The 27,553-nt window shown below is 36.9% G+C and overlaps 4 protein-coding genes and 1 long non-coding RNA gene across 6 annotated transcripts in view; 3 read left to right on the forward strand and 2 right to left on the reverse strand.

The window, feature by feature from the left end:
- LOC131531276 (zinc finger protein 239-like) overlaps positions 1–27,553 on the forward strand; it is a 160,115-nt gene that overhangs the window by 108,984 nt on the left and 23,578 nt on the right. The window lies entirely within an intron of this gene.
- The window catches only part of LOC131531271 (zinc finger protein 239-like), a 267,824-nt gene that overhangs the window by 60,203 nt on the left and 180,068 nt on the right, over positions 1–27,553 (forward strand). The window lies entirely within an intron of this gene.
- On the reverse strand, positions 7,531–8,913 carry LOC131531311 (uncharacterized). The gene is made up of 4 exons (XR_009268622.1): positions 8,855–8,913; positions 8,691–8,758; positions 8,372–8,490; positions 7,531–7,888 (listed from the first exon to the last, which is right to left on the reverse strand). It is a non-coding gene; the product is annotated as an uncharacterized LOC131531311 (long non-coding RNA).
- Positions 13,562–23,182, reverse strand: LOC131531274 (zinc finger protein 239-like). The gene is made up of 3 exons (XM_058761955.1): positions 23,117–23,182; positions 21,809–21,934; positions 13,562–16,412 (listed from the first exon to the last, which is right to left on the reverse strand). The coding sequence occupies exons 2-3, from the start codon at positions 21,855–21,857 to the stop codon at positions 15,586–15,588; spliced, it is 876 nt and encodes a 291-aa protein (XP_058617938.1). The 5' UTR covers positions 21,858–21,934; positions 23,117–23,182; the 3' UTR covers positions 13,562–15,585.
- LOC131531284 (zinc finger protein 239-like) lies at positions 22,745–26,696 on the forward strand. Its single transcript, XM_058761967.1, has 3 exons — positions 22,745–22,816; positions 24,985–25,215; positions 25,730–26,696. The coding sequence occupies exons 2-3, from the start codon at positions 25,167–25,169 to the stop codon at positions 26,410–26,412; spliced, it is 732 nt and encodes a 243-aa protein (XP_058617950.1). The 5' UTR covers positions 22,745–22,816; positions 24,985–25,166; the 3' UTR covers positions 26,413–26,696.

Below are 27,553 nucleotides of genomic sequence, written 5' to 3' on the forward strand. Positions count from 1 at the left end.
TTGCTTGCTTTATCGTCAGGTCAAGGCGCTCATGGAAAATGACAATACGTTCTCCGCCGTTGTTTTCAGTTGTTTGTCTTAGTTTAATGGTTTGCATGCATTTGTAAAAATATAAATAATTTTATATACATTTATACTTTTATTGGAGCACCTAACCCACCCCTACCCTAAACCTACCCACTTCAGAACAACATAAAACACGTAACAGTTAACAGGCAAATGTAAGTTAAGTCACCGGTATTTATTGCAAAAACTGCCCATAAACAAGCAGTATAAAAGCATTACAAACAAGTCGTGCTGCATTCCAGGTCTTCTGAAGCCATACAAAGTCTTTATGAGAAGAAGAGAGCAAAACATAAGGTTTTAATCGCTGAAAATGATCCCGCTCGTTAACGCAGCTCACATCTCATTCAAAAGATACTCCAGTCCCGTAGCATGACGCAATTGGTCACGAGACACAGAAGAGCCAATAGCCTGTCAGAACAGCAAAACGCAATCGGTCACGAGACACACAAGAGCCAATAGCATTTTCACAACCAAGGCGGCATTTTTTGAATTCGCGCAGACTGCAGCATACGGGATGAGCTTAACGGCGGACGGAGACGGCGATCGCGTCTACTCCTCTCACAAATCAAATGTTTTGCCTCGGAAGACTTGGAATATTAATATTTTTTGAATAAATTATGACAGTAGTTGTATCTGCCTGTTATATCTTGTGTTTTATTGACAAATGGTAGGTTTAGGGGCAGGGGTTGGGTTATGTGCTCATAATGTGTAAATAATGTAATATAAATAAAACTGTTGTGGCTGTTTACATTGAAAAATCACACCCCAACATATATGCAATAATGGCAATGTTATTACCCAATATATAATTTAATTATGACGATAAAATTCCCAGTATGGCGTCGGCATATTGACGCTAAGGGTTTCCTATTTAAAGCAACGGAGGACCCTGCAAGTCGAAAAATGACGCTAAGGGGTACCTTGAGCGTCAAAAAGCGACGCCAAGTGGTCCTGACCAAGCTTCAATATGTGACGAGTTGGGTGTGAGAATGGGTTGGGACAAAAGCATCAGATATAACTACAACTGAATAACATGCAGATAGAGACACTTTGACTGATGAAACGTGGAAGACAATAAACACACAACTGCAATGCAATGCTAATTGACATAGCTTGTATCACAGTATTTTATAAAATATGTAAGGCTCCACCCGCTAGCCCAAACAACGGAATCCAGCGGCCTGGCGAAGGTTTAATGCATGTTCGGTCTTTTACTTGCGCTTCTGAATTTATCAGGATTTAGTTTCAATTTGACCTAGCTCCAATTCTGATCTGACTCCAGTTCCAAGTGATCACTAAATTTAGACTAATTAAAATTGATCACAAATATCGCTTATATATTTATTTAGATACTTGATTATTCTCGACATACCATATTTTCAATTATCCGTTCACTGGGGACCTAATGTCTTTTGAGCCTATAGCGTCGGCCGATGCCCGGTCTCACGATCACAAACTCGCCAGTCCGATGTTAGTCAGAGGATGCAGGTAGACTAATACCTAGTTGTCCGAACTGCTTGCTTATGACAAAAGTGTAGTTTATTTAGTCTTTTCCCGTACAACTTGCTAGCACCAGTGATAGACAGAAATCTGAGGTCTCCGATGGCGTGCCTACTGCTCCGTTCATTCATGAGCCTTCAGTTTGATCTATCCTGGCCGTGAATTCGGTAACAAAAGCCTCCTCACAGTCTAATAGTCATAATGATTTCAGGACAGTTCAGAATAAATCAAATATAACAATTTATTATTAGTCAGGTAAACGTGTCGTGTCAATTACATAAAACAATAAGCCAATTCAAAAATAAGAAAATACATAATATCAGTTGTTCAAAGATGAATCTAAGAGTAAAATGTTTACCTGGCTTCAAGAAGAAGATACATAGTATGGAACATATTAAATACCCTCCACACTACGAGCTGATCTGGCTACAAATCGCCCGACTTATTTGCAACTTTCCTTAAATACCACCAGAACCAAAGGCCCATAAACATTTATTCTCTGCCCCAAAACAGATTAGATCTATGGGGATGAGAAACCTCTCTAGGAGCTGTTCACCCTAGCATCCCAGGCGGTCAGCAATCAGCAAACCAAACGACGGGTCACGGCACCAATATGTAGTGGGTTTGTTTCTGCGTTGTGTGTTGTTGATAAAAGAGACTCCATACAATGATGCAGGTGTCATGTGATTTACTTTCGGCTTCTCAGTTTCTGCATTAAAACATAACAGACACCATCAGACAGAAAAAGGAGAATCTCAGGTCTAGCCGTGCCTCTCATCGCCATGACATCCCGCGAAAGAGAGAGCAAGTGAATTACTACATACTTTGACAAAAACTACGATGACATATTAAGAAAAAGGGAAATACAGAAAAACAATACAATACTACAATGATCCATTTACATACCTGCATTAAAACATAACAGACACCATCAGACAGAAAAAGGAGAATCTCAGGTCTAGCCGTGCCTGTCAATCATTACAATAGTTTTTCAAAGTATACTCATTTAACAGGAAATGCATTCAAACTTCTCATGGATCATTAAAAGTAAACAGATATAACTTCAATCGATCTTAAATTTATAACTCATAACACAGATGAAACTGTTAAACTATTTTACCAAAAAAAATGCATCATTAAATAACGAAACTCAGTAGCATAACGCACGTGTAATGGCGGCCGTTACACGAGCTCATACTCTGAATAAACATACTTTTACAACGTTCATAACTTGAATTACTGATCTTTCAATAAAGAAAGGGTAACAAACAAACATATTTCACACAGAAATTCCATAAACAACGAGTAATTAATAATAGTTAAGCACTTTTCTGAAGAGCTGATAAAAACACACCTCTCATCGCCATGACATCCCGCGAAAGAGAGAGTGTTACCGGAAATTACATCAGCTCTATCCTCGCGCTTACTCACGACATAACTTGCGTGGCAGCACTTCCTGAACATTTTGACTAAATTAACAAATTTATAAAAAGGGAAAACCAAAAACAATATGCAAGAAATACAAATATACCTATATAAAAAAAATGAAAATAATACTTAATGTTGTGCTTGTAACCACATGACCGTGCATCACTCATGCAATCTCTCCTAATTACAATTTCAAAATAAAAGTCCTGTATATTAGTACCATTAATTGAAAGTAATTACAATAATCTAGTGTAACAACATTACACTTGCCACATGTGTTACGAGTTATGATGTGTATCTTTTCCTGAGCAACAGTGAAACTGTTCAATAGTTATGTTTAGTCAAAACTAGCAAAGAGTATGTATATAATTAGAAACTACATATAAACATTTACATTACATTTAGCAGACGCTTTTATGCAAAGCGACTTACAAATGAGGACAATGGATGCAATCAAAATCAACAAAAGAGCAATGATACACAAGTCTCAGTTAATTAGCAAGGTATTTATTATATATATATATATATATATATAAAATAAAAAGAAAACAAAAGAAAAAGCGTAGAGCAAGCTAGTGTTAGAGGCCTTTATTGCATTTGTTAATTGTGTAATAAATAAAAATAAAAAGATTACAAAAATATTAGAGAAGCTAGTGTTGTTTTCTAAAAAAAAAAAAAAAAAAAAAAACTAGGCAAATAGTAAAACTTTTTTTTTTTAAAGAATAGAATTGGAATAGAGAGTTGCCATGGTTACGATGGCAGTTGGCAGCAGAAATATCAGCTCCTGATATCAACACCATTTTTGCCAGATAGTGTTTTTTTTTTTTTTAATGACCCAAATCGTAATTAGATAATTGGACACTTATTTGTGAACAATAGAGGCAGAAGATTACTAAGGTAAGACCTCTAAGAAGATTGTCATCAACTAAAAACTACATAAAAACTCATTGTAACAAGCTAACTGCTAGCCAAGCTAACATTGTGACAGTTACTTCAGTTAAGAGCAACATGGGCCTAAGGTGGAGGCATTTTTCAAAAATGAAGAGGAGCTGGATATAATAAATCCAGCAGAAGTTAAATCTACAAAAGACAAAAATAAGATGAAAGATTATTCTGAGAGAGAACCCAGAGATACTGTTATCTGACTACAGTGGACCAGAAAACAACAGAGTCCTGTGTAACCTGCTCTTCTTTACTGAACACCATCATCCTGACAGACCGTCCTCTGCTCAAACATGACATGTAGAAGAAGAGGAGGCATCAGCAAAGATAGACAACTCACTCTAGAAGGAGAGAACGACACAAAGCTGATTGTGAATCTTTATCATGACGGCACAGTCATGGTCCAGGGACCAGAAACCAGCCTTAATGAATTCCAGAGGAGTTTTAGAAACCTTAAACAGGAGGTTGAGAAGATTAAGAAAGATCCTGAAATGAAGAGCCACACAGTAGAAGTGCCCTGCACCACATCAGTGACCATCTCTGACCTCAGCTCAAGATCTCCTCAAACATGATCTTCCAGAAAAAGCCTCCCCTTACTGACAAAAATATAGTTTTACAATCAGGGGAACACTTCTTAATCATGTCACATGTTATAATTATTTGGGTCTCACTATCTCAGGTTCTGGTCAATTTGATCTGGCAATAAAACATCTGACCGATAAGGCACGCAGGGCTTATTACACTATGAGATAATCACTGTTCAAATTCAACCCATCTATTAAATTGTGGCTGAAAATCTTTGACAGCGTCATTAAACCCATTCTTCTATATGTATGTGAAATCTGGGGCCCCAAATTTAAATTAAACTATAAATCTTCGGATAAAAACCCCACTGAAATTTTCCACCTCGAGTTCTGCAAGAACATCCAGGGACTCCACAGAACCGCTCCCAGTCTCGGCTGCAGAGCAGACTCAGTCTTACCTCTGTTCCTGTGAGAGACTCATCTTTCCTCGCTCCTCTGATATACTGCAGATGAACTGTCATTGATCAGCACTGTGACAACAATCTGCTGTTCAGTATGACCTGGAGATGATGTTAATGAGATGAAAAAAAAAATGTTGAGTTAGCAGCAACAGCAACAAAAAAACACTATATAAAATAGAGTGAGTTACAAACAAATGCACCGCCATGTAGAATAACCAAATAATCTTAATGAGAAATGACTGTATGGTGTCAAATCTATGCCATTAATAACCGAGCGCACCACTTATGCTGGCGCGCGCGGTAAATCACTTCCGCGAGAGGAAAACAGATCTACACGCGAGGAAACGGGAGCCCGCGAGCTAATTTCAAACACTCGCGCGCGCGTCACTTGTCCTCTGCGCGCAATACAAGCCCTCGCGCGCGCGTGATCATCCCCCACATCCTCGCGCTCGATCTTCTCTCACCTGCTCGCGCGAACATTTCTATTTTTGTCAGTCGTGGGGCGGGGCTTGCTGTTTTAATTGTTATCTCTAACGCCATTGGTTACTTCCCCTTTTCCGGAAGTCAGCTGTGATTGGACGCCTGTGAAAATGTCTATCAAAAGGTCTATCTGTCTATCAACAGACCAGATGCAAGTTGTCATTTATTTTTTTTATAAATATAAGTAGGGTAAAGTGCAGAACCCTCTTACAATGAAAGAATATATTACCATCAACCCCTAAAATTTGACATAGTAATACAAAATATATTAAAAAGTTTATACAGCAACTCTTGCTTATTTATATGAACAAATAATTTATTCATCCAAAGGTCCTTTGAACCAATTTGGGATTTACAGTCATGTACATTTACATTTACATTTAGCAGACGCTTTAAAAGCAACTTACAGTGCATTCAGGTTATACATTATTGTTATTTTTTATCAGTATGTGTGTTCCCTGGGAATTGAACCCATGGCCTTTTGCGCTACTAACACAATGCTCTACCACTGAGCCACAGGAACACGTATTATTATTATTTACAATGATTTAATTGACACTTCTCACATTTTTGAGGTTGTATATAAATATGGTTGGGTAAGCATATAGTGGTGAACTACAACTAATTCAGCATATAGCAACAAGTTGACTATTAGCTTTATTTTATTTTATTTTCATTTTGCAAAGTTAATATAGCCCAAGCTTTATGTTGTATGAAAATTTCAAATATAACCTTTTTGGTAGATTTACCATGCTAAAAACCGTGGAAACATGTCATTAAAATCTATAAAAAAGGGTTTATGCAGATTGAGGCTGATGTATGGGAGGAGAGCCTCAGTAGGATTCGATCTTGCTCTATTAGTTCTAGGCATCAGTTAATTCAGTTTAAGGTGATGCATATCCCGGAGTGGCAAGATAGCACAATATATTTTGAAGAATTATATATTCCGTCCTAACCTGTTAGCAGAAGTCTAAATGGCCAGCCAGGCAGTAGGGAAGTCACTCGAGCAGCTCAAAGCAGAAAGGACAGTGGAAAAAAGGGCATTCACACGTCTAATCAACACTACATCAAGAGCCTGTAAAGACATGACAATCGGAGTGAGTGGCGGAAATAAAGGAAGAAAAAGAGTCTGCTGTCGCGTGAGATGAAACGGACGCAACTTCTCTGCTGAAACCTAAAGCTGGACGCAAGGAAAGTGCACAAACATCCAAACCATCATCATATCCCGGAGTGGCAGCTGGTTTTTCACCTTTCTGCTACAACTTATGTCAGCTTTTTCAAAATTGAACCAATAAAAAGAATCCAGTTAAGGCTTCCGTTGAAGATGTGTCTCTCCCCTTCAAGCGGGGAAATTGTGCATGAAAAGAAATAGCTTGACAGTGAAAAACCGGGATACCAGTAGGAACCGGAAACCTGTGAGACTCAAAGGGACAAGTTAGAAGATAACACAATATATTTTGAAGAATTATATATTCCGTCCTAACCTGTTAGCAGAAGTCTAAATGGCCAGCCAGGCAGTAGGGAAGTCACTCGAGCAGCTCAAAGCAGAAAGGACAGTGGAAAAAAGGGCATTCACACGTCTAATCAACACTACATCAAGAGCCTGTAAAGACATGACAGAGGAGGATCTTCGAAGCAGTTTAAATAAACTCACAAAGCAAGCAGAGAAAGTCATGGAAGTAAATGACTATCTTGAAGCAGGCACACAGCAAAAATACGTTGGGAGATTTGTCACCATGGGTGTTAAAATTAACACTTTCCGGGTGAACATACAGGTCCATCTTTGCTAGTGTTAAAACAACACTGACGAAAGTGTTTATTATACCAACACTGTGTTAGTGTTTAATTTTAAACACTAAGGGTGGTAAGAAATTATTACTCGCAAGTATACACATTTAACACTTTATGGTGATTAATCCTATACACCCAGTGTATTTATTTAATGTTGATTTAATGTAAATACTTATTTTAAAATGATAATGCAGATTAAAACATACCTACACTGCAAATTTTAAAGAGTGAATTTAACTCCCTCAACTGGTGAACACTGCACCAATGTTCAGGTAAAAATATAAAAAAATAAACTCACAAAACAATACACTTTTACCATTTTTAATTGAAACATTGTAAATCTTTTTCCCTGAGAAAAATGTTTTCACATTCAATGCATGTAAAGAACATGTTCTTACAACAATTAAAACATCATAATGTCAAAGCAAATCAGTGAAAATACATATTCTTATTTGGTCCATATGTACACTTAATGTCATGAGGTTTATAACGCTTACATTTATCAGTTTAGACAACAGCATCCCATTCATTAGCATCCAGGCAGAATGCATGTTAATGCTCACTGAACAAAGTCTCTGCTAATGGTGTTTGGACCTCCTTGTAAAGAGTAGTTTTCAGCAAGACAAGATGTGTTACTCTGCAGTTTTCAGCCAAGCAAGATGCCCAACTCCCACTTGCAGCATCACAAAAGTGCTCCTGTAAAATAGGAGAAAAAACAAAAAGGATTATTTCACATCCATTTATCAGGTGAAATGTCAGGGACAAGTATCACTTACAATATAAGAATAGTTAACCCAAAATTGAAAATTCTGTCATCATTTATTTATACTCATGTGGTTTCACACCTGTAGGACCTTCTGTCTTCTGAGGAACACAAAAATAGATATTTCGAATTATCAATAGAAGAAACTGTCATACATGTCATCTGTGGAAAGGCATGAGTACACGTAAACATTTACTGTTCACTTATGGTTGGACTCCTACCAAAATGAATGCACATAAATGGGACGGTACATAAATGACAATGCAAGCATACCAAAAACATACATTTGATGCGTTTTTACGAAACATTTTAGAAGGAGATCAGACTCTTTATTATTATTGTTTAATAATCAAAAAAATTAAGCATGACAATCAATCATCTTAAAATATGCAATTGTGGCTTACGAGCCGGCTTACCCATGTCTCTGGTATGTGTCCTAACAAAGCTCTTCTCATCACACTTAATGTATTGGTGGCTTCATGCTCTTCAAGCACATCATCTCCTTTCAATTTTCTCTTAAGCCAGCATGAACCATCTGTAACCATATTAAAGGAACAGTTAACTTAAAATTGTAATTCCAAACCTATATGATTCACATTTGCTGAACACAAAACACATGTTCATGCTTTAAAAAAAGACAATAAAGTGTCTAAAGTAGTTTATGCGACTCATGTGCCATATTCAAAGACTTGTGAGGCCACAGAATCACTTTGAATGACGAATAATTTAACTCACTCAGTGTTTTCCTCGAGAAGACCAACTTCCCCGTCCGCTCCGCATCGCCAGTGAAAGAAAACGTCTCTCTGAGAAAGGTTTAGAAGCGCACAACACATAAATATCGCTATTAATCAATATGTGATGTAATAAAACACAAATTTTAAACGAGGCAAAACACTTACTTCTTATGTTTCCCCTGTTAAAAGCGACTTCCGCGGCAATACATAGCCATTCAAATGCATCTGTGAGAAACGTTTAGGCTCGTTTAGGCGCGCACAGCATAACAATATCGTCATAAAGTAATATTATTTTATAAAATACAAAATGTAAATTAGGTTAAACACTTACTTTCGGCGTTTCCCTTTTAAAACGAAACGTCCTCGTCTGGTCTGCCTCGCGAGTGGAAGAAATGTCTTTAAAAAAAGTTTAGGCGCACACACCTCATAAATATCGCTATAAAATGATATGATATTACAAAACACATATTGCGAGTAAGATTAAACACTTAATTCGCTGTTTTGCGTCCTCATATGCTCCGCATGGCGAGTCTAAGAAAATGGCGTCTGTGAAAAATATTCCAGATGAGTCAGGCGGCGCACGAGCAAATGTCCCGGATGTGAATAACACTCAACAGAGTGTTATAAGAGTTTCTCTGCGTATTGACACCGGCCAGAGGCGCTGTTTACACTAGCTAGTGTTAATCCCTAAAGTTCAACACCACAACTTTAACACTTTACTCTAAAAGTCCTTAACACTGGGATTTCAACACTGGAGATTTTGCTGTGCATGATTGCAGAATTGCAGGTTGCTGAAGCTGAGAGTGAAAGAGTCTCGGCAGTAATTCTGAAATCACGAAGCTTACGACTACATGCTCTCTCACCTTCAAAACTTAGTGAGGACTGCAAGAGATCTGTACAGCAAGCGGTGACGGTGCATTCCATCAGGTGAAGAGAGAAACTTCTGCCAGGGTCTGAGAGGACTCCAACTCGATGTTACCAGGTTAAACTACTTCAGTCTGTGTGCACTGAATTTATTTAATACACGAGTTTCACAATTTGAGCTGAATTGCTGAAATAAATGAACTTTTAATTTATTGAGATGCACCTGTAGATCAGTGAATTTGTCATTATGATGTCATCTAGTGACATTTAGCTACCAGTTTTAGCTACTTTCAATTGAAAGCAGTTGGCAACACTGGTGCGTGTATCACTCACAGTGTTTTCAGTCTCTGCCACCTTAATATACACTTGAGTACATGAACAAATAAACAATCTCTAGAACTGCTCTGAGTCACTTCATGAGCATTTTACAATTTATTTTGAGAAAACTATCGTCATATCATATACAAACAGACAACAATGTTTCAAAAAAACACCAGAGTTTAGTACAAAGAATAGGACACATGCGTATTAGGGTTGATGTATATGCTTTTATTTTATTTTATTTTTTAAATTAACTGTTTAACTGACTGGTACATGAAAGCGGGAACACTAAAATTAGCTTAATGTGGCAATTAACAGATCTGAAGTCATCAGCATAATGAACGAGATGAAAACAGGATCTATTGACATGAAATAAAGAGGATTTTCAGCAGCTGATAATATTGATGAACCTCAGATAAAGACTCATTAAACAAGCCATTCAGGATCAGCAGCAGATCATCTCACTTTATTCTGAGTGTTTGCTGATAGAAACAGATTGTTTGAGTCACAATGTTTGCGGACAGGCCTATAATATTGATCTAATATGACTATTATTTCTCAAACGATACAATACTATTAGCAGTGGTGGAAAGAGTACTAAGAAACTGTACTTAAAAGTATTGCTACTTAAGGAATAATTTACTTGAGTACAAGTAAAAGTACTGAAAAAATAATATGACTCAAGAAAGAGTAAAAAAGTAGTTTGCTGAAAAACTACTCAAGTTACTGCGTTACAAAGTAGCCTACTTTAGTATTATTTTTCTATTCTTAACCAAAATGAGACGATGTGAGCATAATTGAGCTGCGTTAACCCCAACTCTAACAACCATGTACTGTAATGTCTGCTTCACAAGTGAGACCCAGGAAATCCCTTATATGGACAAAACAACCCATTCTCACTCCCAAGGCGTCAAAAACTGAAGCATGGTCAAACGCCTTTCGCGTCACTATGAAGACGCCAAAAGTGCCCCAAGGCGTCAGTATATGACAAAATAGGATCTCCACTGCTTTCAATTGCTTGCTTTATGCGTCAGGTCAAGACGCTTATGGAAAATGACAATACGTTCTCCGCCGTTGTTTTCAGTTGTTTGTCTTAGTTTAATGGTTTGCATGCATTTGTAAAAAATATAAATAATTTTATATACATTTATACTTTTATTGGAGCACCTAACCCACCCCTACCCTAAACCTACCCACTTCAGAACAACATAAAACACGTAACAGTTAACAGGCAAATGTAAGTTAAGTCACCGGTATTTATTGCAAAAACTGCCCATAAACAAGCAGTATAAAAGCATTACAAACAAGTCGTGCTGCATTCCAGGTCTTCTGAAGCCATACAAAGTCTTTATGAGAAGAAGAGAGCAAAACATAAGGTTTTAATCGCTGAAAATGATCCCGCTTCGTTAACGCGCTCACATCTCATTCAAAAAGACACTCCAGTCCCGTAGCATGACGCAATTGGTCACGAGACACAGAAGAGCCAATAGCCTGTCAGAACAGCAAAACGCAATCGGTCACGAGACACACAAGAGCCAATAGCATTTTCACAACCAAGGCGGCATTTTTTGAATTCGCGCAGACTGCAGCATACGGGATGAGCTTAACGGCGGACGGAGACGGCGATCGCGTCTACTCCTCTCACAAATCAAATGTTTTGCCTCGGAAGACTTGGAATATTAATATTTTTTGAATAAATTATGACAGTAGTTGTATCTGCCTGTTATATCTTGTGTTTTATTGACAAATGGTAGGTTTAGGGGCAGGGGTTGGGTTATGTGCTCATAATGTGTAAATAATGTAATATAAATAAAACTGTTGTGGCTGTTTACATTGAAAAATCACACCCCAACATATATGCAATAATGGCAATGTTATTACCCAATATATAATTTAATTATGACGATAAAATTCCCAGTATGGCGTCGGCATATTGACGCTAAGGGTTTCCTATTTAAAGCAACGGAGGACCCTGCAAGTCGAAAAATGACGCTAAGGGGTACCTTGAGCGTCAAAAAGCGACGCCAAGTGGTCCTGACCAAGCTTCAATATGTGACGAGTTGGGTGTGAGAATGGGTTGGGACAAAAGCATCAGATATAACTACAACTGAATAACATGCAGATAGAGACACTTTGACTGATGAAACGTGGAAGACAATAAACACACAACTGCAATGCAATGCTAATTGACATAGCTTGTATCACAGTATTTTATAAAATATGTAAGGCTCCACCCGCTAGCCCAAACAACGGAATCCAGCGGCCTGGCCGAAGGTTTAATGCATGTTCGGTCTTTTACTTGCGCTTCTGAATTTATCAGGATTTAGTTTCAATTTTGACCTAGCTCCAATTCTGATCTGACTCCAGTTCCAAGTGATCACTAAATTTAGACTAATTAAAAATTGATCACAAATATCGCTTATATATTAATTTAGATACTTGATTATTCTCGACATACCATATTTTCAATTATCCGTTCACTGGGGACCTAATGTTTCTTTTGAGCCTATAGCGTCGGCCGATGCCCCGGTCTCACGATCACAAACTCGCCAGTCCGATGTTAGTCAGAGGATGCAGGTAGACTAATACCTAGTTGTCCGCCGCCAACTGCTTGCTTATGACAAAAAGTGTAGTTTATTTAGTCTTTTCCCGTACAACTTGCTAGCACCAGTGATAGACAGAAATCTGAGGTCTCCGATGACGTGCCTACTGCTCCGTTCATTCATGAGCCTTCAGTTTGATCTATCCTGGCCGTAGATTTGCGGTAACAAAAGCCTCCTCACAGTCTAATAGTCATAATGATTTCAGGACAGTTCAGAATAAATCAAATATAACAATTTATTATTAGTCAGGTAAACGTGTCGTGTCAATTACATAAAACAATAAGCCAATTCAAAAATAAGAAAATACATAATATCAGTTGTTCAAAGATGAATCTAAGAGTAAAATGTTTACCTGGCTTCAAGAAGAAGATACATAGTATGGAACATATTAAATACCCTCCACACTACGAGCTGATCTGGCTACAAATCGCCCCGACTTATTTGCAACTTTCCCTTAAATACCACCAGAACCAAAGGCCCATAAACATTTATTCTCTGCCCCAAAACAGATTAGATCTATGGGGGATGAGAAACCTCTCTAGGAGCTGTTCTCGTGCCCCAAATGGTCACACCGGTAGAGCAATGTTTATCAGGTTTTGAAAGGAGACCGCCCCCACATCAAAGGTACAGAATTCACTTAAGTTTCCAATATTTCCCATAATATAAGTGACTGCTGTGAAATTGAGACCAGTTTACCCATCGCACCGAGACCTTTAAAATGATACCAAACATGAAAGGGTTAAGATCATTAATTCTTAAGATATAGTAAATATTTATGTAAGAGTAACAACTGGAGTTCTTTCAGTGACCAGTACCATGAGCCCAGGGGGGAAGGATGGGTGACTGGACCAAATGGTCTTTCTCTCAGATCTTCTTGTCTGATTAGAGAGTTTATTGTCTTGTGGCATGACATTTGCATTGTAAGAGTTCCTAAGTTTTGGCTTCACGAGGAGTTATTTTCATAAAGGAAATAACTTAACTCCCTACAAATACATTTTCTCATATTTTATATTGTCTCACCATGATAGGATGCAACATGAATCCACAGAAGCTAACTGTTTCAAACACAACCGATGTTATATAGTGATTTTGAAGCAAAACATGATATTAATCTGATCAATTGTCATGTTTGACGCTATGTTAAGCAAACATACTACCTATCCCTGTTGCCAGGAGCAACTGTTTTATAACTAATTTTGAAAAGTATATTCACGTATAAGATTATGTGGTTGTTTTTAAGAAGGGCAAAAGCAAAGATGGGTAAGTGAAGGTTTAAAAGAAAAGAAAGGGTTTAAAACTGTGAATAGAAAGGTTCCAGTAAAAAATAATGTTGGGTATGGGTAAGGTTGGGCATCGTTTGAATTTTAATGAATCCGATTCTTGTCAATTTCTAATTTCAATTCCAATAAGGTAAATAAATAAATAATCTTAGATATCATCTTATTGCAAAATATTTCCTTGTTAGCTGAATACTATGAATAAAAATCAACAGGCTAAAAAGCACTTATACAAGAATGTGTGTGTAGCAGAAAAAAACAGATTGCGAGTCTTCTTGACTTGAATGGTTTAAAATCACATTGAAAGTGTAGTTTGTTATAATAACAAAGGTGGACTCCAGGCACATTTTCAGTAGGACAAAAAAAAAAAAAAAAAAAAAAAAAGCACAGACTAAAGTTTGGTCTCATTTTAAAGAAGACCCATGGCAGATTATTGTTGAAGTAAAAAAAGTTTAAAAAGTAAAACCCAAAAAAAAGTTATAAATGTTTAAGTTTGAAATTTGAGGTTGATATCTCAAAAAATGAGCTTTCAGTAAAATTTTGTTTGGGCGTAGTACCAAATCTTCCCCATTAGATGTCAGAAAAACACACAGTGGTTGGATTTGTGATTTACAGTAGACTTTTTCCTCGCTCAAATATTACAAGCACACACAAACAATTTTTATGACAAACATACAAACCACACTCCAACATTCATACCAACACACCCACACAATTATAGCTGCATTATTTATCCAAGTGGCTCTATAATATGCAGAAGCAGAAAACAGGAATAAAGCGAGTATTTGCCTTTATAGGGCAAACCTGAAAAAAATGGCACCATCTGGTTAAAAAAAAAAAAAAAAAAAAAGTAAAAAATTAAATTTTGAAGCCTTGTCAACAGAATGAAAGCTTATTAACAAAAATTGCATAAGTTTACAGTTAAACGGCACTGCAATGAAAAATAGCATAGGCTTTAATGTGGACATTTTTGTCCAAAAGGCGCTGAGAGGAAGTATTTTTTTGTACCTAGTGTAAAAAAGATTTATTAAAAAGGAAATGAGGGTGGAATATTACAGTTCAAATAAAAACTACACACCTGAGCCAAAATGTATGCAGTTAGCATTAACAAAGGCAAAATTATCAAAAAAACAAAAAAAAAACAAAAAAAAAAACACTAAAATAGACAAAAATGTCCATAAGGTTGCACAAGGGTTAAGGTCAGGAATAGTCTACTTTTTATCAAATTAAAATTTTGATTCCTCTTATTGATTCTTTTGTGCACAAAAACCTTCTACAAATAAGCATTAGAAGAACATTATGAACATAAAATGAATCTGGTAATAAAGCATAATAATATAATTTATATCATAAAGCAAAGTTGTATACAAGAATAAAACGTTAGATATTGTTACTTGGGGAGAAATTCCATCTTTGAGGTGATCTGAATCTCACAAATGAAACTGCTGACCTTGAAGATGAACTTTATTCACTTTGAAAACTATCGGTGATGTTTCTTTGTCCTGTCGTTCACTCTGGCTGGTTAGGACAGATTTTATTACTCAATGCATTAGAGCAGTGGTTCCCAAACCTGTCCTGGAGGACCCCCTGCACATTTTGTATGTCTCCCTAATCAGACACACCCGATTTAGTTCTTGCAGTCTCTACTAACGAGCTGATGAGTGGAATCAGGGTGTGTTAGAAAAGGGAGACATACAATAGGTGCAGGCGTCCAGGACAGGTTTGGGAACCACTGCATTAGAGTGTCACGTTTAGCAAGGTTGAAACCTCAGACTTAAAAGTGCTGGATCTATGATCTACTTACTGTGTTTGTATGACTACATAAAGCTGACTAATGACAGAAACTCTTCCCGCATGCAGTGCAGTGATACAGTTTCTCTCGAGTGTGAATCCTCTCATGTCTTTTCAGATTTATTGTCTGACTGAATCTCTCGTCGCAGTGTGAACACATGTAAGGTTTCTCTCCAGTGTGAATCCTCTCGTGTGATTTCAGGTCTCCTGACCGACTGAATCTCTTGTCGCAGTGTGAAGACTTGTAAGGTTTCTCTCCAGTGTGGATCCTCTGGTGCCGTTTCAATTCTCCAACTGTAATAAAAGTCTTCTTACACTCAAAGCACATATAATCTCTCACACCAGTGTGTATTTTCTGATGTACTTTTAAATTCTTCAGCCATGAAAAACTCTCTCCACATAAAGAACATGAATGTGGTTTCTCCTCTGAATGAACTTTCAGGTGTTCCTTCAGGCTTGAAGCCCACAAAAATGTTTTTCCACATTGATCACATTCATGTGGTTTCTCTCCAGTGTGGATGCTCATGTGTCTCTGAAGGTTTGATGATTGTGTGAAACTCATCCCGCACTGATCACATGTGAATGGTTTCTCTCCAGTGTGGATGCTCATGTGTCTCTGAAGGTTTGATGATTGTGTGAAACTCATCCCGCACTGATCACATGTGAATGGTTTCTCTCCAGTGTGGATCCTCATGTGAACATTGAGACTCTTCTTGCTTGACAAACTCTTTCCACACTGAGTGCAGTTGAAACTTTTCTTGTCTCTTCTTTTCAGTAAAGAAACTCTTTCAGTCTGTGAGTGAGATTTTTTAGTTTTGCCATGATGATGTTTCTGCGCTTCACTCGCCTCATTCTCCTCCATCAAATCTGAAATGAAAGAGTTACAATAAATAAATCCTAAAATAAATCAGAGAAATGTAAGTGAAAGCAGACTACACAAAATTACAATATTTTTTATGAGATGGGGTTCAATGATTTATATTAAAAATATGGGCACAAACCCATGTTTCTGTAGTGAAAACTATTCAATGTTTGATCATGGGTTAGGTGCACAAGACGGCATCAGTGAGCTTCAGCGATGTGAGTGTGTGCATGTTTAGTGACATTCGCATTTGTTGTAACTTACAGAAACTTATATATGAAACTTAACCAGATATGAATGTTGAGAGCGCATTATTGTAGTGTGAAGGTAGATTAATATAGTGTGCAAGCGCAACTCTCTCCACTCGCATGCGGATTTCCTTTGCTCTCGCACGTCCGTTAAACAATCGTTAAACTCTCCTCTTGCTCAAGTGTGTGCGCTCAAACTGTGTCCTTTACACTCGCAAATCTCTCTGTGCTCTTGCGCTAAAGATTATTTATTTTTGCAACTGAATTAAACATTGTCAAAAGTTATCATTATGCACTTTTAAAAAAATGTCAAAACAGATTTGTTTACGAGGGCCTTTCCTTGATTTTTTTATTGCTGTATTTTTGTTTTAACATACACTGCTTATTGTACTGTGTTTTACGTTATCACTTTTATGTTTTTATTTTGTTCTTTTCTGTGAATGAACACATGCATCTCCCTGTAAAACACTTTGTAAAGACAAAGCTTTTGTTTTAAAAGGTGCTATATAAGTAAAGCTTTAACCAATCAGACTTCCACGACTGACCGATAAAAATACTATGTGAAATCTAATTGGCTGAGAGGAAACTGCACATGGAATTCTATTGACAATGAAAGATGAACCTTTAATTTCTTTCCAGTTTAATAATATTTAGCAATGTTAATCAAATTTTCATTAGAAATGGCTAGAAACCGGGTGCTTGGATGATTTGTACATATAAATAACCTCTGTCCAACAACTGGTTGGTCAAACCCTATTATGCCATGTCTAACATTACTTCCTCCTCTCCACTCGAGGGCGCTGGTTGACATAGGTGGAGTTAAAATCCAGTTTGATAAAACTTTCCCTGCGTCCCAATGATCATATTATCCATCCTAAATAGTATGTGAGATTACAATAAGTGTGTCCCAAAGCAAACTATGTTGAAAAGAGTATGTCAAAAGTCCCTGGATGGTTTACTATTTCAGGTCGATTTTTGAAGTGTGGATCTGTGCACACTCTAATGCAGGGGTCTCAAACTCAACTTGCCTGGGGGCCGCTGGAGGTAGAGTCTGGGTCAGGCTGGGCCGCATTAAGTATTTCACAAAAAAAGGGTTTGAAGTATTCCAAAAAAAGGAGCACAACTTATCCAATCTTCTCAATCTTTATTATTAACAGTTCTTCAACATGAATGTTTCTTCTGAACATTAATGGTTCCTCTGAATTTAAACTTTCCTTTCTGAAAATGAAAGGTTCTTCCTGTACTGTCCTTCTGAACATGAACGGTTCTTCAGAACATAGGCTTCTCTTGCCCACTCCTTGCTGCCAGAGACCTGGCAGCGCTTCCTCTCACACAGCTGAGACACATTTGGCTTGAGGGAGGAAACAGTTGAAACCCTCAGTATGGCTTGAATATTTTCGTCAGTAAGCCTGGACCTGTACTTTGACTTATTGAAGTTCATGATGGAGAAGAGCTTTTCACATAGATATGTGCTCCCAAAAAGGCACATGGTCCGCTTGAACATCCTGGACAGCTCAGGGAAGGTGGGTGGCAATTCTCTCAAAAACTGTCCAAGCTTGTCTGCGTTTCCACTCACCTCCCTGAACTTGGCTTTGAGTTCAGAATTGCACTGCAGATCAATGAGCTCCATTTGAAGTACAGGAGGAGCATCTTGCACATCGAAGGAGAAGGGGTCAGCAAAAATTTGAAAAGTGGCTCTGTGTGTCTTGAAGTCTGCAAACCTGCGATCAAATTCCTCCTGTAACTTCATAATGGCATCAGCATACTTCTCACCACTGAATGGTGTGCCCACATCCATGAGTGCCTTGCATGCTGGGAAATGGCAGAGGTTTGTCAGAGAGAGCTGGGCTTTCCATAACACAAGTTTTGTAGAGAATGCCCTCACGTTGTCATAGGCAGCACTGACAAGCTGCCCCCGGCCTTGTAACTTCTTGTTCAGTACATTCAGCTCCTGTGTAATGTCAACAAGAAAAGCTAAGTCCATGAGCCATTTGGGATCACTTAACACAGGAACAGCCATCCCATCCTTCTCCATGAAGGCTTTCACTTCTGCTCTCAACTCAAAAAACCTCTTCAAGACGTCTCCCCTACTGAGCCAACGTACCTCTGTGAAGTAGAGCACATCCTCATATTCCGACTCTATTTCCTCCAAAAAGGCGCAGAACTGACGGTGCTTTAAGCCCCTGGATCTGATATGGTTGATGCATTTCACAACAACAGACATCACATTGTCAAACCTCAGGCATTTGCAGCAAAGGGCCTGCTGATGGATAATGCAGTGCAGAGCAATGGCCTCCTCCACATTCTCCCTTCCAGTTTTCTTTGAACAAGTGCCACCAGTCCATTTTTCCTTCCTGTCATTGATGGCGCTCCGTCAGTTGTTATTCCAGCAAACCTCTTCCATGACAAACCGGCATTCTCAATAGCACCACACAGCTGGCGGAATAGCTCCTGAGCGGTGGTCTGACCATGCATTGGAATCACTGCGAGCAACTCCTCGATCACTTCAAAACTGTCGTCAACACCACAGACATATACTGCGAGCTGCGCAGTGTCAGTGTTGTCCGTGCTCTCATCAAGAGCGACTGAGTATGCACAAAAACGTTCGGCTTTGTCACGCAGTTGATCATATATGTTTTCTGACAGGTCAGAAATGCGCTCTGCCACTGTGTTAGCTGAAAGGCTGATGTTGCTAAACTGACCCTTCTATTCCGGACAGACTTTACTTGCAGCTAGTAACATGCACTTTTTGATGAACTCGCCTTCTTTGAATGGCTTTCCGGCCCTAGCAATCATCTCACTCACTACGTAACTAGCTTCGACTGCTGCTTCATTCTCTTTGGTTGCTTTCTTGAATAAATCTTGTTGCCTCAATAGACATTTTTTAAGATTGGCGACCCGGTTCTTTCTCACATCTCCTTGGTATTTTGTATACTCCTCAGCATGTCTAGTTGAGTAATGACATCTGATGTTGTATTCCTTATACACCGCAACTTTCTCTGTGCATATGAGACACATAGGGGTGCCCCTGTGCTCGACAAAAAAAATATTCCATCTCCCACTTTTCCTGAAATTGCCTGTGCTCGTCGCCAACCTTTCTCTTCACGGCACGTTTTGAGAGAGACATGACTGGACTGGGTGATGCCATATATTTTCCGTCCACTTGGTGTCACTCCAGAACACGTTTCAACCAAGTGACTAACGTTGATACTTCCCCAGGTACTTCGCGGTAGGCTAGTTTGACAACCGTTGACAACAAACACCGCCCGAAGCTGTCACGAGACTATCTATGGTAGCATATAATTCAGTGTTTCCCCTAGGTTTATGGCTTTGGGGGGGCGGCGGCTTTGCGCGGGGGTGGTTCCCGTTTTTTACAGACATAAAAATAAAGGGGCATTGTATGATTATTCCATAAAGATAAGGTTTTAATAGTTTTACTAGTAGTAGCCTATTATATTCTGCCCAATGTCTTCAAGTAAAACAAAAGATAAATAACATAAGGCTATTTAGTTTGTTTAATAAAAAAACAAGGTGTACACCTGTTCTATAGGGAAGGTAACATTGAATGACTTCTTTTGTGGTCTGGCGCTATAGAGAAAATACAATTAAATAAAATTAACTTGACCTTCAGGGGGGGGGGGTCCCCTAAAATAATGGTAGGGGAAACACTGTAAGTGATAAAAATAAATAAATAAATAAATAAAAGCGTGGCAAGACTCAGCAAAAAGGTGCGTTTGAGAACAACGTGCGGGCTGCACTAACACCAAACTTTGATGTCAAGTAGGGGGGCCACAAAATATCATCCGCGGGCCTCAATTGGCCCCCGGGCCGTGAGTTTGAGACCGCTACTCTAATGGCTAAAATTGCCCACAATCCATTGCGCTTTGGGGAAGGATTCGGTCCAGAACTACAAACACAAATAAAACGTGGTGGATGTGCACGATCGACCATTAGGTAGAGAGGTTTACAAAAAGGGGTTTGAGTTACTAATAATCAACATTTAACCTGGAAAAAATATTTATTTATTGTCATCCATGTTATATTTCATCTGCAACAGCCATGTGAACTTTTATAAACATCCATTTGGTCGTTAACTTTTAAATGCATCATTATGCAGAAAATATGAGCAGAGTTCTCCGCATGAAAGAGAACAGACTGGAAGATCAACAAGCTACTTTTTTCTCTCCAATATCGTATGAAATGAAATGTGGAGGATGTTAACTGTGACAAGATGATTGACAGGCCAGTTTACAGTGACAGGGTGCGTGTAACAGATGCGACAGAGCGGTCCGTTAAACACGCAGTTGTGTGACGTGATAGTACGTCCCAAAGCTCGCCTACTCTTCTACTACACACTCAAAAGTGTGTACTATTTCTTCACCAAAAGAGTACATACTTTAAGGGCGTAGTATAAGTAGGCACATTGGGACGCAGCATTTGTTTGTTATACTTCATAGTGTAAAAGCACACAAAGCACAGCAGCCATTTCGCAGCAGAGAGATTGCTTGTTTCTTTCATCTTCTTTCAATCTGTTGTGTAAAACCCCTAAGAAGCTTTGCTTGCAAGTCTATCATTTATATTAGTTATTTTTTATTCTTTGTGTTTGAATTTGTTAAAATCAGCAACAAAAAAAATTTGTTAAGAGTTATACATGTTGGAAGCATGCTAGCGTTTCACGTGCATTATATCCACATTCAAAAGATCGGCATAACTTAACTTTACTGCAGTTTACCAATGTAGATGTAAACATTGTATAACGAGTCACTATATTTTGTTTGGTTTTATTTAAGTGAGCATTTATTGTATTTATTTTGCAGTTTCACAAAAGAATGTAACGGAGATTGAACTGCATGATTGCACTCAAGCAAAAGTAAAGACAAAATTTACTCGATCATCTGAGTGGTCATTGAAGCTGATCACTGTTTGGCTATCTGTATATGCATGCTCAGCACACACGCATGCTGAGGACAGAATAGACCCCTCTGAGCGATTTATCTAAAAACAACATATTATAGCCTATGGCTCTGAAGACTTCATATAAAAGATCAATGTTATGTCATATTATGTCAGATACCTCTTACTTACAGGTATCTGAGGCAGATAGCTGCGGCGTAGGTCAGGTGCAGAAGTATAAATTGGGCTTAAACACCAACCTGTTTGTTCTTCAGTGTGTTTCATTCTGCAGGGTTCTGGATCTCTCATGTTCTCTCTGTCCTTCAATAAACTCTGTCTCTGCAGATTTCACTTCTTCCTGATGCTCTGATGCTTGTACTTGTAGGCTGAAATTTAAAAAAACATAAAAATCAATAAATCCATCTATTATCTTTTCTCTCATTAGTATACAGGCACAGAAATATAGGGGTAAAACACATACAATTAAAAGACTCCAAATATAAACAATGTAAGAATTTAAAAAGTTAAAAAATAAACACAAATAGAAATATAATTTTACAAATGTGCAAGATACAAATAAAACACCAATTAATTGATTTTAACTTAATTTGTTTTTAGTTTAGTTTTTATATGAAACGTGGTTTATCAGAGATTAATGGATAAATGCTGTTGTGATACTTAAGTTATATCGTGTAATGCCACAAAAGCTGATCGTGTTGTTTTCTTGTCTTAAAGGGATAGTTCACCCAAAAATGAAAATTCTGTCATCATTTACTCACCCTCAAGTAGTTCCAAACCTGAATGAATGTCTTTGTTCTGCTGAACACAAAGGAAGATATTCTGAAGAATGTGGAAACAGAGCAGTTCTGGGGCACCATTGACTTCAATAGTATTTTTTCCCTACTATGGAAGTCAATGGTGCTAAAACAGCCTGGTTACAAACTTTCTTCAAAATATATTCCTTTGTGTTCAGCAGAAGAAAGACATTCATACAGGTTTGGAACTACTTGAGGGTGAGTAAATGATGACAGGATTTTCATTTTTGGGTGAACTATCCCTTTAACAGCAATAAAATGAGCTTAATGTGTCAATTAACAGATCTGAAGTCATTAGCATAATGAATGAGGTGAAAACAGGATCTATTGACATGAAATAAAGAGGATTTTCAGCAGCTGATAATATTAATGAGCCTCAGACTATAAACACTCATTAAACAAGCCATTCAGGATCAGCAGCAGATCATCTCACTTTATGCTGAATATTTGCTGGTAACAACCTATTTTTATCAAACATATGATATTAATCTGTAGTTCGAATTTTATTTACATTCATAACATCAAAATATTTCCCTACAACTTACCGTTTTCTATGCGAAGAGAAACAGACAATTGTCAATTTACGCTGACAATCGATTTAAATAATAAAACTCTTTAAATATAAGTGTTTGCAGACACACACATAGCACCGAACCTGATGAAAATAATTCAGTTACAATTCAGTAAAAATACTGCTCAAACAAACGGTGTAAAATGTATTTTACAATTAAGTGAAATAGCTGAACTGTTTACCTCAGAAACTCCGCACTGAAGCGCGCGCGCGACTAATGACGTCATCACCGTGAGGCGAAACCAACCGTAGATCCAAACATATGGAAAGACCAAAAGACAATCATAATATTATCATAAAAACATATGGAAAGACCCAAAGGCAATCATAATATTACATTATATTATTATTTTCCCATTTTAAATTCTTATTATCCAATGAAAGGTTCGATTTTTGTGAATTTTTTTAATAAATGATAAAAAGGATTAAAGATGCAGATTAATTTTCACAGCCTACTTTGATCATATTTACGAAGGGTGCTGATATCTTTGGCCATGACTGTATATAAATTAGGTGTTTATTATTTACAAATAATAAAGTTCTTAAAGGGAGATTCACCCAAAATGAAAATTGTCATCATTTACTCAACATCATGTCATTCCAAACCTGTATGAATTTCTTTCTTCTGTGTAACATAATTTGAGAAATTCAAGAAATTTGTGTCCATACAGTAGAAATCAAGGGTAACCAAAATGGTTTGGTAACATTCTACAAAATCTTATTTTGTGTTCAACAGAAGAAAGTAAGTCATACAGGTTTGGAATGACATGAAGGTGAGGAAATGATCACTGAATTTATTAGCAGTAACTTTCAGCCTAGCTCAAAATCAATGCTTTTCAAGTGCTTTACCAGCAGACACCATTATAGTTTCCATTAAAACCAATACCATTTCCATTATAACCATTAAATCCATTACATTTTCTGTTGTGTTTTGGGCAGGGTTCTATTGTTTTTTTCAGCAGCACAGCTAACAGTCTGATGAACTCTATATGGATAGAAAATTACAGTACAGGATGCATTTTGGTGAATATACAGTAAATATACATAGATTATTACAGTGCAGTGTGGATGATCAGTTAGCTTGTGTCCAGGGGGCAACAGATTATGGAGGCAGGTGAAGTGGGGCACAGGTGAAGAGGTGAGCTGATGCTCCAAACAGTAGACCAATACAGAATGCACATAAATGGAATGATATAAAGCTGGAGGATGTGGATTCTATTTTAGATTGTGATAGACTAGATATATTTTAAAATTTATACAGTCTTGTGTCTCCTGAAATAATACAACTGATAATATAAAACACAAAATGTGAAATTTGGTCCAATTTGTTTATGCTATTTTGTATGTTACTACTTAAAAAAAGCATAAAAACGAAACATAATTCAATCAATAATCAAGAAAAGTGTTTATGGCACATAGTAAAATAGGATTCTGGGTGTAATGTATTTTATATAGCCTGTTTTTGCAAAGGCAACTCAAAATGACACTTGTAGATGCAAAATAGGACAATTTCACTCGCTTCATTTATGATCAAACAAAGTAAGCTGCAAAGAGCAGGACCAAATAGATCCTGAATCAGAATTAAATAACAGAATTAAAAAAATAAAATATAAAAATAAATTTTTTAGTGTTTATTGTAATATTTGAACCATATATAATGTTATTTATAAAGAATTACACTCATATTTTGTAGTACAAAGGGTTTCATTTACAATGAAACCATTTTTTTATTCATTTCCCAAATATCCCCAAAAATGCCCCAGAAAAATGTTAAAACTAAAACAAAAACAATTTTTTAGTTAAACTCAACTGGCAGTTTATTTGTAGCTTGAAAATTTGTAAAATTATATTTCTATGTTTAAGAGTTTAAATAAGTAGATGCAATTTTTAGAAAATAAAGAGAGATATAAGTTGTGAATCAGTATAAGACACTTTGTGGTTAATTAACTTCATAGTTGCTTCACTAGATGGATAGATGCATTAATATTTAAAATGTGTAAATTATTACACAAATAATGTGTAATAACTGATTTATCTTTAATTTTGGCAGATCTGCTCCTCCTTCAGTGAAGCTCCTCCCACAACAATCACACCTTCAGTGAAGCTCCTCCCACTGCAGTTCAGGAATAAATGCTGGAATATTCCCATCAGTCTACAAGTGAAGACGAGCATCAGAGCATCAGGAAGAAGTGAAATCTGCAGAGACAGAGTTTATTGAAGGACAGAGAGAACATGAGAGATCCAGAACCCTGCAGAATGAAACACACTGAAGAACAAACAGGTTGGTGTTTATTCTTGATGCTTAGTAATGAGAGTGGAAATCATTTAAAGTTATCAGCAGTTCATCAGATTTAGTGTTCATAGTAGAAAAATACTTTGAGTTTTAAAAAATGAAGAAAAAAAGTCCAGACTTTCTATCTCCAGGGTACAAAATAGGGACTGAAACTTAAATGTTGAAATGATGTCACTTCCTGGGTGTTAAAAAAAAAAAAAAGCTTTTGTTTTAAAAAGAAAGAAATTTAATGAAAATTGTGCTGCAACAGTGTTGAGTGAAAAAATATTGGTCAGTTAATTAGTGTAAAATAGTTATTAATTATAATAGTTATCACTACAGAAACTCTGGATTAGTGTCTGTATTTTTTATATAGATTATTGTATCTTATTATTGCATCTTATTTTGTAAAAATGTAACAAAATTATTATAATTTGGTTAGCTGTTGTCTGCTTTTACTTCACATATCTCCGATTTTTTAATGATTTAATTATATTGTAACCTCTTTTAACTTTAATTTCAGGTCTAAAGGAGGAGAAAAAACATCATGTCAAAACTGGAGAAAAAACTCTCTTGCCGACTGAAAGTATTTCTTTATTGAAAAGAAGAGACAAGAAAAGGTTCACCTGCACTCAGTGTGGAAAGAGTTTCACAAACAAACAGAATCTCAATGTTCACATGAGGATCCACACTGGAGAGAAACCATTCACATGTGATCAGTGTGAGAAGAGATTTACACAATCATCAAACCTTAAGGACCACATGATCATCCACACTGGAGAGAAACTGCATGAATGTGATCAATGTGGAAAAACTTTTTCACGGGCTTCAAACCTGAAGGAGCACCTGAGAGTTCATACGAAGGAGAAACCACATTCATGTTCTTTCTGTGGAAAGATTTTTTCGCAACTACAGAGTTTAAAAGTTCATCAGAAGATACACACTGGTGTGAGAGATCATATGTGCTTTGAGTGTGAGAAGACGTTTATTACAGCTGGTCAGTTAAAACGGCACCAGATGATCCACACTGGAGAGAAACCTTACAAGTGTTCACACTGCGACAAGAGATTCAATCAGTCAGGAGATCTGAAATCACATGAGAGGATTCACACTGGAGAGAAACCGTATCACTGCACTGCATGCGGGAAGAGTTTCGCTCATTCTTCTTCTCTACGCATGCATAAAATAAACAATCACATTAAGTAGTTTATCTTCAGGTCTACTGCTTTCAATGTTACACCACATCTCTTCCATATTAATCTGTCATAAGAAACATCATCTAATTTAGTCACAGTGAATAAAGTTCATCTTCAAGACCAGCAAAGTTTCATCTGTGAGATTCAGATCAACTCAAAGATGGAGTTCCTCCCCTAAGAACAATATCTAAAGTTGTATTATTGTGTAAAATTTTTCTATATGATATAAATTATATTGTTATTCTTCATTACAAGTATCGTTTTATGTTCAAAATGTTCTTAAATTCATATTTGTAGAAGATTTTACAGGTTCAAAATGTTCTTAAATTCATATTTGTAGAAGATTTTACAGGTTCAAAATGTTCTTAAATTCATATTTGTAGAAGATTTTACAGGTTCAAAATGTTCTTAAATTCATATTTGTAGAAGATTTTACAGGTTCAAAATGTTCTTAAATTCATATTTGTAGAAGATTTTACAGGTTCAAAATGTTCTTCTTCATTAAGCATTCGTGTGTATGATTGTTTCAATGTTTGGAGCCAAAAACTAAAGGATGAATCTGTGAGGAAAATTAATTAGACATGCTGATGCAATTTTAATGTTATTTATCATTCTTTCTTTTTTGACATTTATGTTTGTCAAATAAAAAAAATAGTTTTAGTTCCTTTACGTTTTTAAATAGCCTATAATTGAAAAGGATTGCTATCAAACTGTAAAGATAAGTGTGTCAGTCGTGTCAGTGTGAGAAGTGTGTGTTTTCTTCAATAGAGCTCTGTATTGCTGGAAAGCACTCAGACTCAGAATAAAGTGAGATGATCTGCTGCTGATCCTGAATGGCTTGTTTAATGAGTGTTAACAGTCTGAGGCTCATCAATAATAATAGAGCTGCTGAAAATCCTCTAGGCTATATTTGTTAATAGCTCCTGTTTTCACCTCATATTATGCAGATCTCCTGTAAACTGTCAGTTAAAGTTCATTTCATTCTCATTGTCAGACTTAAACTATGCAGTTACTATTATGATATCTACAAGACACAAATGTCCTAACAACATTTATTTCATCATTAGTCTGTTGGCAAAAATGTGTGAAAAAAAATGTATAATCAGTATTTAACAAGGTTATCGGATGTAAGATTATCTATATATCTAGAG

This window comes from Onychostoma macrolepis, chromosome 22, assembly GCF_012432095.1.
Source record: "Onychostoma macrolepis isolate SWU-2019 chromosome 22, ASM1243209v1, whole genome shotgun sequence".
Classification (NCBI taxonomy): domain Eukaryota; kingdom Metazoa; phylum Chordata; class Actinopteri; order Cypriniformes; family Cyprinidae; genus Onychostoma; species Onychostoma macrolepis.

Coding starts and splice junctions, on each gene's coding strand:
- LOC131531284 (XM_058761967.1), top strand. CDS start 25,167: ATGAGAGATCCAGAACCCTGCAGAATGAAACACACTGAAGAACAAACA. Junction 25,216..25,729: donor ACACACTGAAGAACAAACAG/GTTGGTGTTTAT, acceptor CTTTAATTTCAG/GTCTAAAGGAGGAGAAAAAA.
- LOC131531274 (XM_058761955.1), bottom strand. CDS start 21,857: ATGAGAGATCCAGAACCCTGCAGAATGAAACACACTGAAGAACAAACA. Junction 16,413..21,808: donor ACACACTGAAGAACAAACAG/GTTGGTGTTTAA, acceptor CTTTCATTTCAG/ATTTGATGGAGGAGAATGAG.